We start from the raw sequence: 16,983 nt of genomic DNA, 5'->3' as shown, positions 1-16,983 counted from the left end.
TCATTGATGAATGCACTGGGGATGTTGAGGAGGAGGACAACACTTTACACCTGCATGATTCACTTCAACAGGAACACTCTTCAGGGGACATACACACTGTCTTGCACAAAAGGGACCCTGTCAATCCTCAAAGGAAACAGGTCTTGGTAGTAGGTGACTCCCTCCTTAGAGGAACGGAAGCCATCATTTCCAGACCGGATGGGATGGCTCGAGAAACATGCTGCCTCCCGGGGGCAAAAATACACCATATCACTCAGAGGCTCAGCAGGCTCCTAAAGCCCCATCACCCTCCCCACCTTATGTTGATTCATGTAGGTACCAATGACACCGCTAGGCATACTTTTCAAAAGATCACAAATGATTTTCGAGCTCTGGGAACAAAGCTAAAACTGTATAATGTACATGTGATCTTTTCATCCCTCCTCCCCGTTGTAGGACACGGCTCTACAAGGGCCGGAAAAATAGTACAGGTCAATAACTGGCTCAGAAAATGGTGCCAAGAGGAGCATTTTGGCTTCCTTGACCATGGTCTACTCTTCCAGGAGGATGGCCTATTGGCAAGTGATGGGGTGCATCTCACACAAGCAGGAAAACATCTTTTTGCACACAGACTCACAAACCTCATCAGGCGCACTTTAAACTAGATCCACTGGGGGAGGGGAACAACAGCCTGGCGAACACTATATTACCCACAACCACAGGGAACCGCCAAAAGGCTAAACGGAGGGTTGCACAAACACAGCAAGGACCAAGTACGGAGAGCACAATAATCCCAAATAAACAGCTCAAGGGGAGGTCACAGGGGCTTACATGTCTTTACACCAACGCTCAGAGCATGGGAAATAAGCAAGACGAACTCCAACTCTTAGCACAGCACCACACATACGATGTCATAGGCATCACTGAAACCTGGTGGGATGACTCCCATCACTGGAATGTAGCCATTGAGGGCTATAACCTCTTTCACAGAAATAGAACAAAAAGGAGAGGAGGGGGAGTAGCTTTATATGTCAAAAACAGTTACGTTGCAGAAGAAATGCAAGACTGTAATCTGGGAAACCAGCTAGAAAGCATCTGGATAAGAATCAAGGGAACCGGGACTCAAAAAGATCTTGTTGTGGGTGTCTACTACAGACCTCCGAGTCAGGATGAAGGACTTGATGAAGCCTTCTGTCAACAGCTGACCAAACAGGCACAAAGAAGAGATATAGTAGTCATGGGCGATTTCAATTATTCCGATATCTGCTGGAAAACAAACTCAGCCAAGAGTACAAAGTCCAACAAATTCCTCACTTGCCTTGCAGACAACTTTATGGTCCAGAAGGTAGAAGAGGCAACAAGAGGATCAGCAACTCTTGATCTAATCTTAACAAATGTGGAAGACCTGATCAATACAGTTGAAGTGGTTGGATCCTTAGGGGCAAGTGACCATGTGCTCCTGGAGTTTGCAATACAAAGGAATGCTGAAACTAAGACAAGTCAAACACGCATTCTCGACTTTAAGAGAGCTGACTTCCAAAAAATGAAGGAATTACTGAGCGGCATTCCATGGACACCAATATTAAAAAACAAGGGAGTTAAGGATGGATGGGAGTTTTTCAAAAGTGAAATACTCAAGGCGCAAATGCAAACAGTGCCAACAAAGAAGAAAAATAAGACAAGTGCAAAGAAGCCAGAATGGATGTCCAAAGAACTTCTAACTGAGCTAAAGCTCAAAAGTGACATGCACAAGAAGTGGAAAAGGGGAGAAATCACCAAAGAAGAATTCAAACGTATAGCCAACACCTGTAGGGAAAAGGTTCGCAAGGCTAAAGCACAAAATGAGCTCAGGCTTGCCAGGGACATAAAAAACAACAAAAAAGGCTTTTTTGCTTACGTTGGTAGAAAAAGGAAGAAAAAGGAGGCGATAGGGCCTCTGCAAGGAGAAGATGGGGTGATGGCGACAGGGGACAGGGAAAAGGCAGAACTGCTCAATGCCTTCTTTGCCTCGGTCTTCTCAGAAAAAGAAAGCAATCTTCAACCTCAGCAACATGGAATGGGCGAAGGATTGGGGGAACTCCAACCCCAAATAGGGAAACAAGTTGTCCAGGAACACCTGGCCTCTCTAAACGAATTCAAGTCCCCAGGGCCAGATCAGCTACATCCAAGAGTATTGAAGGAATTAGCGGAAGTTATTTCAGAACCACTAGCAATTATCTTCGAGAGTTCTTGGAGAACGGGAGAAGTCCCAGCAGATTGGAGGAGGGCGAATGTGGTCCCTATCTTCAAGAAGGGAAAAAAGAACGACCCAAACAATTACCGTCCGGTCAGCCTCACATCGATACCAGGCAAGATTCTGGAAAAGTTCATCAAGGAAGTGGTCTGCAAACACTTAGAAACAAATGCGGTCATTGCTAATAGTCAACACGGATTTACCAAAAACAAGTCATGCCAGACTAATCTGATCTCTTTTTTCGATAGAGTTACGAGTTGGGTCGATACAGGGAATGCTGTGGATGTAGCCTACCTGGATTTCAGTAAGGCCTTCGACAAAGTCCCCCACGACCTTCTGGCAAATAAACTAGTAAAATGTGGGCTAGACAAAACTACGGTTAGGTGGATCTGCAATTGGCTAAGCGAACGAACCCAAAGGGTGCTCACCAATGCGTCATCTTCATCATGGAAAGAAGTGACAAGTGGAGTGCCGCAGGGCTCCGTCCTGGGCCCGGTTCTGTTCAACATCTTTATTAACGACTTAGACGAAGGGTTAGAAGGCACGATCATCAAGTTTGCAGACGACACAAAACTGGGAGGGATAGCTAACACTCCAGAAGACAGGAGCAGAATTCAAAATGATCTTGACAGACTAGAGAGATGGGCCGAAACTAACAAAATGAAGTTCAACAGGGACAAATGCAAGATACTTCATTTCGGCAGAAAAAATGGAAATCAAAGATACAGAATGGGGGACGCCTGGCTTGACAGCAGTGTGTGCGAAAAAGACCTTGGAGTCCTCGTGGACAACAAGTTAAACATGAGCCAACAATGTGATGCAGCAGCTAAAAAAGCCAACGGGATTCTGGCCTGCATCAATAGGGGAATAGCGTCTAGATCCAGGGAAGTCCTGCTCCCCCTCTATTCTGCCTTGGTCAGACCACAACTGGAATACTGTGTCCAATTTTGGGCACCACAGTTGAAGGGAGATGTTGACAAGCTGGAAAGCGTCCAGAGGAGGGCGACTAAAATGATTAAGGGTCTGGAGAACAAGCCCTATGAGGAGCTGCTTAAAGAGCTTGGCATGTTTAGCCTGCAGAAGAGAAGGCTGAGAGGAGACATGATAGCCATGTACAAATACGTGAAGGGAAGTCATAGGGAGGAGGGAGCAAGCTTGTTTTCTGCTGCCCTGCAGACTAGGACACGGAACAATGGCTTCAAACTACAGGAAAGGAGATTCCACCTGAACATCAGGAAGAACTTCCTCACTGTGAGGGCTGTTCGACAGTGGAACTCTCTCCCCCGGGCTGTGGTGGAGGCTCCTTCCTTGGAGGCTTTTAAGCAGAGGCTGGATGGCCATCTGTCGGGGGTGCTTTGAATGCGATTTCCTGCTTCTTGGCAGGGGGTTGGACTGGATGGCCCATGAGGTCTCTTCCAACTCTACTATTCTATGATTCTATGATTCTATGACTTGAACCAACAGAAATCACTCATCAAAGGCTTTCCAGAAAAGCCAGGTTTTCAGGTTCTTCCGGAAGGAGAGGAGGGTGGGGGGCAGCCTAATCTCCCTAGGGAGCAAGTTCTAAAACTGGGGGGCCACGACAGAGAAGGCCCTGGTTTATTCAGAATTAATTCATTTTTACCAGCGTCATCGTTTGGACTTCTCCAGTAAAAACCCAGACAGGTCCCAGTATATTGGCCTGTCTGGATGGACCCTTACAGTCTGCTAGATAGCCTAGAGCTGAGCCATAATAGGGCTTTATGAGTCATAACCAGCATTTTGAAATGTGTGTGGAAACAATTGAAGCCAACGCAGCTGTTTAAACATGGGCATTGTACGGTGCCCAGTTGGCACTGTGACTGCGGATTTTTAAATTAGCTGAAATTTTTAAACACACTTCAAAGTGAACCCCATACAGAGCATGTCAGAGTACTCCAAATAGTGGCCAAATCTGACATCTCAAAGAGTGGTTGCAATTAGCACACAATCCTGAAATGTGCAAAGTGCTCCTAGTTGCTGCAGAAACCCAGGCCTCCAGTTTCAAAGCTGAGTCCAAGAGTAAACCCTAACTGTGAACCTGCATCTTCAAGGAGGGGGGTAACACTATCTAACACAGGCTGAATCTCTAGTCCCTGGTCTGCCTTTCAGCAGACTAGGAATATCTCGGTCTTGCCTAGATGGACCTATACACTCATGTATAAGTCTAGAAATTTTAGTCAAATCGTCAGCTCAAAAACCTGGGTTAATTTATTCATGGTTCAATGTAAGTCTTATGAAAAAAGGAACCATCTCCTTCTCTGAGTAGAGTAGTGAAAGGGGAGAAACTTAAAGAAGCACCAAGTCCTTCTAATCAGGGCCGTAGTCAGAAAAAAATTTCGGGAGGGGTTTTGAAAATTTCAGGGGGGGGGGGTTGAACCCCTAGCACATACCCCTCCCCGCTACAAACCTGTCAATATCTGCTTGAGATAGTGTCTGGAGGGACTCTTAATGTTTTGCATCTCATAGACTTAGCATGGGGATTTGGTTAACCAGTTAAAATTCAAGAGTAAACGAGATTTTTTTTATAACTTGAAAAATTTCGGGGGGGGGGTTGAACCCCTAAAAAAAAAACCTCGCTACAGGCCTGCTTCTAATCTCTGTGTTATCGCACCACTTCTGACCTTTTGAATGCCTGGGTTGAGAAACAGCTGTGGCAGTCGGAAATAGCAAATGGCAGAGTCAGCAGTGGTGCTTTCCCCCTCTGCTGGATGACCCTCAATTTATAAGTAGGTCATATCAAAATCTATGGCCCCAAAACTTGCCCTCAATTTATATATGAGGGCCCCCTTTACATAAGTGTATAGGATAAGTTTCTATTTGTTTGCTCTCATTCAGTCAATTAGCGATGAGAAGACACTGGTTTTGGACCAGGACAGTGTCTTTGAACTGGGGTGGGAAAAATTAGTAGAGTTGGGTGTCATTGACATATTGATGGCACTGCGCCCCAAAACTCTAGAATTCCATGGATTTTGCAGTTAAAGTGAACTCACAACAACATATTAAGTACATAGTGTGAAAGAGAACACAAAAATATATTGTCTTATTAATAGTAAAAATTAGAAACTCCAGGTTTCTATGCTCGTTCACATTTAATGCATAAAAATAGGAGCTTGGACATGCATTTTTTTTGAATGGGAAAACCAAACACTTGTGTCTCCATGGGCTCTTTGTTATGCATTTGTCTAGAATGAAGCTATTTCTCTTTCTTGTTCACTGACCTAATTTTAACATCAGTCTTGTGGCTTCTGTTTTGGCAGACACTGTCACCAACGGGAACTATTTCCTGGCCAAGTATACATACAGAGAAGTAAGTAAAAACAATGGTTAGAAACTCCGTAAATAAAGGGTGTGTATAACAGTTGATGGGAGAGGTGAAGAAAACAAATAAGGAAGAAAAGGCCATCCGAGAATGAGTAAAATGAGTTAGAGAGAAAAGTGCAAGAGCCAGGTGGATAGAGCAAAAGCACAAAGGAGGTGTAAAAGTAGATTGTCACCATACCTCTGTGAACTTCTCCAGTTCCATATACAGATAATCCCTGAGTTACAAACATCTGGCTTACAAATGACTCACAGTCAAGAACGGGGTTGAGAAAACAAGAAGTGAGAGAAATGTACCCCTTGGAAGTGAAATTCACTCCTGAAAGAGTTATCATAGGGAAAAGGTGCCTACACTGAAGCTTTCTCACCAATCCTTGTTTCCACAATAAGCCACGTCTTTCAAAATCCAATTCTCACAAGAACAGAAAGTGAGGTGAAATCTTCTGAACAGGGGCACATACAGTAAAGCAAACACTACTGGGCTGTTAACCCTTCCCTATGCTATCCAAAGATAAAACATATGTATATTTGGATAAAGTTACACTTTAAAAATGTACTTGTTCCTAATTATATACAAATTCAACTTAAGAACAAACCTATCTTGTTCATAACTTGGGGACTGCTTGTAATTGCAAACGCTTGCTGAGTTGAGTTAGTACTAGGATAGGAAAGGATCAGGAATCCTGCATGAAACTCTGGAAGGCTATCATAATGGGCTGATGGTTGGATTCAATACAAGGCAACTTGTGTCAGGACTCTGGAGCAGGATGAGGATGATGTTTTATGTAGTGTATGTGATTGTGTTTTTAGTTTTGTAATTTTAATGATTTTTTGTTTATTGTTATTGTTGTTGTTTGGTATGTGATGTTTCATGTAAGGCATTGAATTTTTGCCATTGATTATGTTGGGAACTGATTTGAGTTCCCTCAGGGGTGAGAAAAGTGGGATATAAGTGAAATAAATAAATACATGATGGGAAAGAGGGTCTTCTCCCAGCAGCCAAATCTGGGGTAAATGCTGAGCAGTGAGCAGCCATCTGAGCAGTCTGACACTTTGGAGCTCACTGTTCCTGAGCAGGAGCCGGGCCCTTTTGGCATGGAAGTAACTGATTCAGGGCAGGATTAGCTTGTTCAGTGGGCAGCTGACTTGCCCTGCCCAACTCCAGCTAAAGGTTGATGCCATTCAGCTGTGAAAATCCAATCAGTTGGCTCAGAAGAGGGCCTCCTTGTAGAACAGACACTGGACTATTCTCTTGCTTTGACCTTCTGTCTGGACTGACTACTGTGTTGACTTTTGAACTGCCTCTGACTATTGTGGTTGGAGAATGTCTGTAGAGCATGACAACTTGCTTTGTTCTCTCCTATTGAATCTCCATAGGGAAAATTGTAGACAGTATGGTAACTTTTATCAGAAGGCGAAAGAAATGGAAAGCATATTGTAATACTCCAAAAGAGTCCTCTTTCTCTCGGACTAGGCAACATGTGATCCTGCAAATGTTGGACCACAACTCCATAAACTCTAGCCAGCATGAGATGAGCGATGAGAGTTGCAACCAATCATCATCTAGAGCAGGGCTTCTTAAAGGACCCCTTTTGACCTCAGAATTTTTTGTGTGTATATAGGTATATAAAAGGGTATAAAAATCAAGCATTTACTGATAACAAATCAGTATTTGCAAGCCTTGCTGAAGAGGCTTTCTTTTTTATGAAGTACAGCTGAGGCATCTTCTGCAGAACTCACTGTAAACACTGCACAATAGATTCATGTAAATATCTAAAAACATCCACTAGCTGATGCTTGGAAATCTTTTACTGTTGCCAAATTTTTTGGGATCCCAACATTGAGTTCAGGAGACCCTCTTTCGGGTTGGGACCCACAGTTTAAGAAGCAAAGATCTAGGACACAAGTTTCCTGTTGTGGTCCAGTTATATCCATCCATGTGCTTGGCCAACTTCCTCCAATAATGGAGGAAATCTTACCAAAATCTCTGCAAATCATTCCATTGCTAATTTGTTGTTACATTTAGAAGTTAGGAAGCTCCTTCAGAACCATGACCCTTTCGTTGTCCTTAGTTGATTGTGTTGGAAATTCATATGAGTAGTTAAGACTGTTAGCATAGCCCTCAGTCTTTCAGATATGCATTTGTTGGGGTGGGTGATGCTGATAATCCCGACAAGAGTAGACATAAATTTATATGACTTATGTAATTGCTTACCATTCAGTAGTGAATTTAATGAGTGTTCCATAATGGAACTATCAATTCAATTTAGCCAGTCTATGTCATGCTACTCATACTTTTGACTCTCATTTAATGTCGCAGGCTAAATGACCTCTTTTTGTTGTGGTGGAGATTGCCTATTGAGAGGTCAGAGTGCTCAGGACTGAAGTTCATTATATGGGACCAAATGGTTAGGAGATCACTGAGAACATATGGAATGGGGAAGCCATTTGACTTTAATAAATTACCACCACCAGTTAGCAGAGAGGTAACTAAAAATAACAGAAGGAGAAATTATTGTTGAGTTAGTTCACAATGGACAAGTTCACTGGAACCTAGTAAGGCACAATTCTCCCATATCTTCATTTTTTTAAAAAAAATTGATCCCCCATCACATGAGCTCTGGAGAGCATGGGGACATTTGTCCTACATTTCCTCCCCCCACCCCTACCTCCAATGTGTTATAGATCTACATGGAATCTTTCTTCTAACTAGATGGACTTACAGTTTTGAGAAAAGACCATCTGGGAATGAAACATATTTGAGGGTGGGGAGGAAGAAACATAGCAACATTGCTGTAGGGCATAGGAATGTATCAGGGAACCTGAGAGGCTATTTTGACCTTCAGTCTGTTTTTGGCCCACTCTGGAGCTAGCTGGAAGAACTTGGCATTGAGTTGCAGGGTTTTTCCCTGGGTATCTGAGGAGTTTCAATTATGTCTATTAGGACTTCATCCCACAGAACAGGTCAAGTGTTTGGGAAAGCAGGTTTTCCATAAAACATCAGCATATTCCGTTTTGAAATTAAATGGAAGATTTTTCTACCTCCATCACACCTAATCCTTCTCTCTGCTTTCTTTAAGACTTATCCATTGGATTTGCCATCACAGAATAAAGATTTTTTTCCCACTGTCCCTCTTCCATTTTCTCGGGAGTTCAACTTACAGCCTGAAAAACAACAACATATATCAAGGAGTGATTCTTGCATTCTTACAGGAGGGAGTGGGGAAATGAAGCTTTAGTGCTCTTAAATTTGATAGGCAAAAGCAGCACAGCAGGAATTTCAGGCAAGAATTCAAAAGGACTTTTATGACCCTACACAGGAAGAAGCATCTAAAGCTTGATAAGATTATAGCAGTGGTTCCCAACCTGTGGTCTGTGGACCACCAGTGGTCCGCAAGAACTAAAATATGGTCTGCGGCCCGACTGTTACTACTACGAATGATAACACAACCCAACCATTTTTTTTCTTGGTGTCTTTGTTTTTAGGCCCATTTCTGGGGTTATTTGTGGTGCTGATTCAGAAAATTGCATTGGATAGACCACATCAGCTCCAGATTATTAAATATAGTTTTCTGTGGGCAAGCAAATGGCAACTGCTGGATGGCATATGTTCTGTATCAGAAACTAGAGCTGATGTGGTCTATCCAATGCAATTTTCTAAATCAGCACCCCAAAAAACCAAACCAAATCTAAAGTTGACCAAAAACTGATTCATAACCCTTTTGGTACTAATGTTGGAGATTGGTCCCTGGTCAAAGTGATCCCTGGTCAAAAAAAGTTAGGGAACCATTGGGTTACAGAGACATGAAGCACAGGATTTGCATGCTTGCTCTTTTCTCCTGAATGTTTTGAATATCTTGCCCATTAACTCATGTATCATGGGAAAAACCCCACTTTAGAAGTGGCAAGATACCTCTGCCCAACATTTGAAGCTTGTATCATGTGAAGGGCACCATCGGTGGCAGTTTCTTAAGTGTGTAAAAATGCTTATTTAATTGTGCATGATTACCTTTTGAGACTATAATTTCCAGAATTTTCCAACTAGCATGGGCCCTAGGGCAGAGCAAATAGTGGTTGTGGAAATCTGTAGTCCAAAATAATAACATTTCCAAGCTGTGGCATTCACCATCAATGGCAGTTTCTTAAGTGTGCAAGAAATGCTTATTTAATTGTGTGTGATTATAGTTACTTTTTGGGACTACAATTTCCAGAATTTTCCAACTAGCATGGGCCCTAGGGCAGAGCACATGCTGGTTGTGGAAGTCTTTAGTCCAAAATAATAACTTTTCCAGGCTGTGGCGTTAACGGATTTGTAGCCTTACAGGAACATACCTACTATCTGTCTCTGCTGCAATTTCACATTTTTATTTGTAAAACCAGCAGTTATTAGAAATAGCGATCTCCCCAAGAAAGCCAAGGGAACCAAATACAGGGAGGACTTTTTTTCCACGGTTCATAGGAAGCACACAAAATAATAAGCATGAATATTGCTCTTTGCCAGGATGTATAATTAGCACATATTACACTTTGAAGAAAAATCAGAATATTAAGAAATGACTGAATCAGGTACTGATTGCTTCAAGAGACAAAGACCAATCCTGGGAGTAGCTTTCCCCTTCAGTCCCACTCCCCAGAGTCTCTGGTAGATGACATCAGAGATTTTAGTCCTGGAACGACACGGTTGGCATTCAGTCTTAGAATTATGCAATTAATAGGAGCCATTTAGCAGAACAAAATGATATTAATGTCCCCGTAGTGTTGTTCCCAGACCTCCTGCTTCCAGCAGTGATTGTGAGCTGGAGAAAGCAATGACTACTTTTTGGCATGATTATTACGTCTGCTGAAGCCAATCTTTGCGATGCCTTGTAAAACAACAGATGCTTTCCGGTGTTTTAAAGCTCTTGTACTCTTTCTTCTGAGTGCTTTTCTCTTGTTGTCCTAGAGGAAGCTGACACAGTCTAAACACAAATGTGAGGTAAAGATTATCCCAGGTTTCTGTTTGGCGTAGAGCAAATTGCTGAAGGCAGAATGCAGGAGGTCCTTAGCTATTTTCATATTCCACAGGAAATCACTTTGCATTTGATTGCCGTCTCTGTGGCATTTCCATTTCTCATTGCTGAAATTAGATTTTTTTTCCCCCTCTCTCCTGTTTCAGTCTTGCCTGAAACCTCTACTTGCATTTAAGCCAGCTTCAAGTGTCAAGTTAATAGTGCAGATAGGAGATAGCTGAAATTGTTTTCTGATTACTGGAGAGGGTGGTAATAGTGATATTTCCATATGTTCCTAGATTACCCCATATTCCTAAATTGCCAGAATGTTCTATATTACATTTTCAAATTAATCAAAATAATACCTTATGTGGTTATTTTGAAAATCTTTATAGCTTGTACGCTTCTGGTGTTCTATTTCATTAAGCTTTGGTGTGATATTTACATTTTTCTTCTTTCACAATTGCTACTGTTTGTGCCATGATTTTAATCTGACTGGGAAAGCCTGTTTTTTTTTAAAAAACTGTTTTAAATAAGAAATGTTAAAATGTATTTATTCCACCTATGTTTCGTAAAAGGAAAAAAGACAAGTAAAATAATACAATCCAATACAGTAAAATGCTGCATTCAGGGCAATCAGGTTGCTTGTAACCTAATGGACTGCTTTGGAGAAGAAGTGCATATGTTTTTCTAATTGGTTTTAAAATCAATGTTGTGATAGAGTCACGATGTGTAGGGTCAAAGGTCCAGGACTTTTTGATTAGTAGAGATATGAACTGCCATTCTTTCAAGGTTTTCCTGTTCATTCTTAGGGTCCTTCCACACAGACTTATATTTCAGAATATCAAGGCAGAAAATCCCACAATATCTGCTTTGAACTGAGTTAATAACTTTTATTTTTAGACCCCGCCTCCATCCTCCCAATGGGACTCGGGGTGGTTTACATGGGGCCAAGCCAGGACAATAACACTCAGCAGAAAATAAAAACACATCACATAAAATACAATTATTAAACATTAAAAACACAGTAATTAACTAGACATAATCTAAAAACCTAAGTGAAAATTATAAAAATGATCTGGGCCAAAGAGCGTGGAGTGGATGATGTAAACTAGAGAATGGAGTAGGAAGCCAATGGCAATGGTCACTGGAACAAGAACCTGACATGGATGAGTTGTCTGAGTCCACACTGCCATATATTCCAGTTCAAAGCAGACAATGTGGGATTTTCCTGCCTTGATATTCTGCCTTCAGCTGTGTGGAAGGGGACTGAGTTTAGCTGTCTTTCTCATAATTGGGTGTATGTACATGTCTGTACTTGTGTGTGACAGATTTTTCTAGCAACACAGTATAACAAACTAATCCTGCTGTAATCCAAAGTGTTTTGGGCTAGCTTGATTTTGAATGGGTAATTTAGTCCCCAAAGCTTTCTACATTTCTAGATGATAATTGCTGCAACAGTTGGAAGCACACAACTACCTGCATTTTCTGTCTTTTAGGGGACAAAGCAATGTTAAGACAAGTGTTTCTATTTCAACATTTGCTACTACTCCTTTAAAAAATCTAGGAATGTTTTTCTATTGCCCGTTGTTCCCTAAGGTTTATCTTCTTTGAAAGAGAATAATAAAATACCCCAGAAAGGTCCGTCTTTGGGGATGGACAACCATCCCTTGACATTTCCCTGTCTTCTTCCTCCCATTCCCACTGCTTTCTTCAATCAGGAGCCAGGGAACACCTGACTCTTGAGAATGGAGTTTTCTTACCATCTTTACATGTTTGCAAGATTCCTACAGGCAGTCACTAGAAGTGGCTGTGTGTCATGGGATGGCCTCCATAGGTCTCCATTTTGCCAGTAGACAAAGATGATAAAAAAACAGGGAAAAGTTATGGTGGGATAACGCCCCTAGTCTCTGGAGCAGTAAAAAGCAAGTTTGCTCTTTCCTCAATATGACATCCTTTCAAATATTTAAATATGGCTATAATATCATCTCTTAACTATGGCACAATGGATTAAACTCTTGTGAATTGCTGATCTGAAGGTTGCTGGTTCAAATCTGCAAGATGGGGTGAGCTTCCGTCTATCAGCTCCAACTTGTGGGGACATAAGAGAAACCTCCCAGTAACACATCTGGGCATCCCCTGGGCAACATTTCTGTAGACGGTCAATTCTCTCACACCAGAAGCGACTTGCAGCATGTTCTCAAGTCGCTTCTGACACGATAAAAAAAAATCTCTTAACTTTCTCCAGGCTAAACATAATTTGCACCCTAGGTCACTCCTCATAAGGTGTGGTTTCAAGGCCTTTTACCATTTTGATCTCTTCTGGACATGTTACAGCTTGAACACAGACTCTGTGCAGAATTGGCCTAAATCCAATTAGAATATATCCACAGAATTAATGGGATCTTGGTAATAAGTACTTGCTTAGGTAAATTCTATTGATCCCATGTGTCTATTCTATTTAGAAGGAGCAGTTGGATTTGCACTTGCGTTTGTAATGTATCTGAATGTGTGACTGTCATGCTGCCTGCAAAGGTAGGTGCTGGAACCAAATGCACTCTGGACAGTAAGCATGTAAAGCACAGCGGCAGATGGGCATGCAAATCCCACAAAAGGATTATCCAGAGTTATCTTTCAGATGCTAATTTCCTTCCACACTTCAGCCCTTCTTTTTTTTTGGATTTGTTTTAGTCCTGATCATCATTTTTGAATTTCAGTGCTTCCTTACAATTAAACGTTCTCTGCTTCTGCAGAGCCTTTAAAAAGACAAACGGGAACTAAGTAGTGGAACCCATAGTGATAACTAATCCATCAAACCACAGCTGTGCCAGCAAATGGCTTGTGAAAGGCAAAGAAGTCTCTCTTGTATAAACAGGCCTTGATGTACCGCTTGTGCCAATCTGACGTGACGTTTGTTCATCTATACTTTTGTGATGTACCAGCAACAGCAGCCTACTATGATCAAAAATAGCAATGTCTGCCTCGTGGGATCCTTCTGCTTTTAAAAATGTGTTTTCTTCTGAATTATTTTAGGGGCACCTGAAGACAAGAATTGTTAATAACAACTACCGGGCTGTGGATTCGCTGGTATATGACACAATCCAGATCCTTGGTGTAACTTCAAGACCTAAAGCTGTTCTTCTGAATGGAAAAGCCATCAGAAATGACATACACTACCAGGAGAATGGGGTAGGAGTTGTTCTTGTCAGTTAATTTAAACATTTAGGTTGAGTTTGCAACTGTTTTTGGGCTGTAAGGACCGCAACACCCAGATTTCTTGAGCCAGATTTCTTGAACCATGACCATCTTCTGCAATTTTGCTAGTATAATTAGCAAGTTACAGATTTTCAAAATAGAGTAAACATAAGTACAGTAGAGTCTCACTTATCCAAGCTAAATGGGCCGGCAGAAGCTTGCATAAGTGAATATCTTGGATAATAAGGAGGAATTAAGGAAAAGCCTATTAAACATCAAATTTGGTTATGATTTTACAAATTAAGCACCAAAACATCATGTTATACAACAAATTTGACAGAAAAAGTAGTTCAATATGCAGTAATGTTATGTTGTAATCACTGTATTTATGACTTTAGCATCAAAATATCACAATATATTAAAAATATTGACTACAAAAATGGCTTGGATAATCCAGAAGCTTGGATAAGCGAAGCTTGGATAAGTGAGACTCTACTGTAATGTTGTTGAAGGCTTTCATGGCTAGAATCACTGGGTTGCTGTAAGTCTTCTGGGCTGTATGGCCATTTTCCAGAAGCATTCTCTCCTGATGTTTCACCCACATCTATGGCAGGCATCCTCAGAGGTTGTGAGGTATATTGGAAAACTAAGCAAGGGAAGTTTATATATCTGTGGAAGGTCCAGGGTGGGAGAAAGAACTCTTGTCTGTTGGAGGCCATTGTGAATGTCGTAATTAATCACCTTGATTAGCATTAATGGCCTTGCAAGCTTCATTCCTGCCTGAGGGAATCATTTGTTTGGAGGTGTTAACTGGCCTTTACAGGCCAATGGATACTCCATCAGAAGAGCTGCAAGGCCAAGAACAAGGCATGAGAGAAAAGACAAAGATCCACCCAGAGGAGACTATTGATCGCATAGTAAAGCAGATGAATAAACACAACCTACAAACTATCTACAGACCCACTAATATACCTCACAATCTCTGAGGATGGCTGCCATAGATGTGGGTGAAACGTCAGGAGAGAATGCTTCTGGAACATGTCATACAGCCTGGAAAATGCCCAACAACCTAAAGATAAGTATCTTGTTGTTAGCGGTTAAATATCGTATTCCTTGGCAGGATATTCTGGAATTATCCAAATAGGATAACCATTTAAATGGACTAAGAATAGAATTTCTTAATGGGTGGTAGAATGAGTTAAATGCATCTATATTTTAGGAGAACACATTTTTGGACCACTAAAGGGCAAGATAGCTCATTCCTCACTCAGAGGCCAACAATAAACGGCAGTGAAATGTAGGCATGGATAGCATTCTTAAGTGCTTCTGAAGGCCCTGAACAAGCTATGGAACATAAACAGAGAAGAATAGCTGAGAACAGTTGGGAGACTCAGGAGAAATCATTGGGTAGCTATGAAGAGGCTTTTCAGATCTATTTTGGTAGAATGTGCTATTAGCATGTCAAACAAACAAACAATCAAAAACTGAGCCACAATAGTAAGAATTTTGAGAACAGTTACAGCGTGTAAGAAAGGAAGACTTTCATGTGTGGGAATGTTGCCTGGTTGTTGTTTCCATTGAATTCTGACTCATGTAAACTCATTATTACATGTTTCCCTGGTGGCTACGAAAGAGCAACCCTCTACAAATCATTAGGCACAATTATGCTAAAAGGACAAAGCTAAGGCTCTGTGTTTGTGTGTATGCGCATGTGCAAAACATGCCTGGGTTCGTTCAATATATGTCTTGCACAATATTGACGTGGGATCCTGCTAAAATGCCCTTTAGCAGCTGGCTTAATTCCAGAGCACAAATACGATACATATGTATTCAAAAGTAAATCTGTTTCAAGTTAGTTCTTCTACATAGTTTATGACTGGAGGCAAATAAGTGAAGAAAATATAAAATAAAAAGGGATACAGTTTGGGGAGGCAGTGGACTGACTATTGCTATAACTTCACATTCAGGCTTGCAAACAGTAAGGAGGTTTTCTTTTCATTTCACTCATGGCAATTCATTTTAATATCAAACAGCAATCACAACACCCACCTAGCTTTAGTGTATATCCCCAAAGTGATCCTAATGGGAATGCAAGGAGAGTGGGCTTGTTGAATATGACAGGGAGAAAAATTAGATATTGGACAGGAGGGGCCTTCCTGTCTTTGTGAAATTGCATTCTCACCAGCCTGACATAACTGGTGAAGGTAAAGGTAAAGGTTTCTCCTGACGTTATGTCCAGTCGTGACCGACTCTGGGGGTTGGTGCTCATCTCCATTTCTAAGCCGAAGAGCCAGCGTTGTCCATAGACATCTCCAAGGTCATGTGGCCGGCATGACTGCATGGAGCGCCGTTACCTTCCCACCAGAGCGGTACCAATTGATCTACTCACATTGGCATGTTTTCGAACTGCTAGGTTGGCAGGAGCTGGGGCTAACAGCGGCCGCTCATTCCACTCCCGGGATTTGAACCTGGGACCTTTTGGTCCACAAGTTCAGCAGCTCAGCGCTTTCTATTTATATTCTGTTATATTGTATTATTCTGGGCATGGCCCCATGTAAGCCGCCCCAAGTCCCCGTTGGGGAAATGGTGGTGGGGTATAAATAAAGATTATTATTATTATTATTATTATTATTATTATTATTATTATTATTATTATTATTAACACACTATGCCACTGGTGAAGCATAATTGAAATAAAAATGCTTCTGGAACATAGACATACAGCCTGGAAAACTCACAGCAACGGAGTAATTCCGGCCATGAAAGCCTTCAACAACACATAGTTATTTGTCGCTTGTATCTATGAGATAAAAATATTTTTAAAGTCTTCACATGCCAATAGAAACAGCGTCATTCTAGTCTACTAGCAAGAACAGCGTCATTCTAGTCTACTGAGGAAGAGAGATCTAGGACCTCATCATATTACCAAAAATCCCCATCATAGAATGCTTCCTCGACACAGCTGTCATGGAGTCTGCCAGATCCCATCCCATTACATACATCTACTTCCAGTGGGCTTCAGTCCGGCTGTATCAAGGAAGCGTGGTAGGAGGATGAAAACCTGAACATGGGAACAATGTGGGTGCATGCCAGAAAGCTATGGTGTGTAATGGGCAAGTGAGTGGTGCAGGCGATGTGGGGCATTGGGCTACAGATTCACCTTGCTGCCCTATGGGGATCCCCACTGTCTCTTGCATTGAGGACCTCAATGTAATAAGGTCCCTAGAGCTTATGGAGAAGCCACCAAGG

The 16,983-nt window shown here is 41.7% G+C and overlaps 1 protein-coding gene across 2 annotated transcripts in view; it reads left to right on the top strand.

The window, feature by feature from the left end:
* The window catches only part of LOC100562683 (sucrase-isomaltase, intestinal), an 89,581-nt gene that overhangs the window by 70,643 nt on the left and 1,955 nt on the right, over positions 1 to 16,983 (top strand). For both annotated transcript variants that reach the window (XM_062981688.1, XM_062981687.1), the window contains exons 16-17: positions 5,491 to 5,540; positions 13,573 to 13,728. In XM_062981688.1, coding sequence (XP_062837758.1) covers positions 5,491 to 5,540; positions 13,573 to 13,728 — 206 coding nt within the window. The remainder of the gene's footprint in view (positions 1 to 5,490; positions 5,541 to 13,572; positions 13,729 to 16,983) is intronic.

The sequence above is a fragment of the Anolis carolinensis genome, chromosome 5, assembly GCF_035594765.1.
Source record: "Anolis carolinensis isolate JA03-04 chromosome 5, rAnoCar3.1.pri, whole genome shotgun sequence".
In the NCBI taxonomy this organism is placed as follows: Eukaryota; Metazoa; Chordata; class Lepidosauria; order Squamata; family Dactyloidae; genus Anolis; species Anolis carolinensis.
This window is presented reverse-complemented; position numbering and strand designations above follow the sequence as displayed.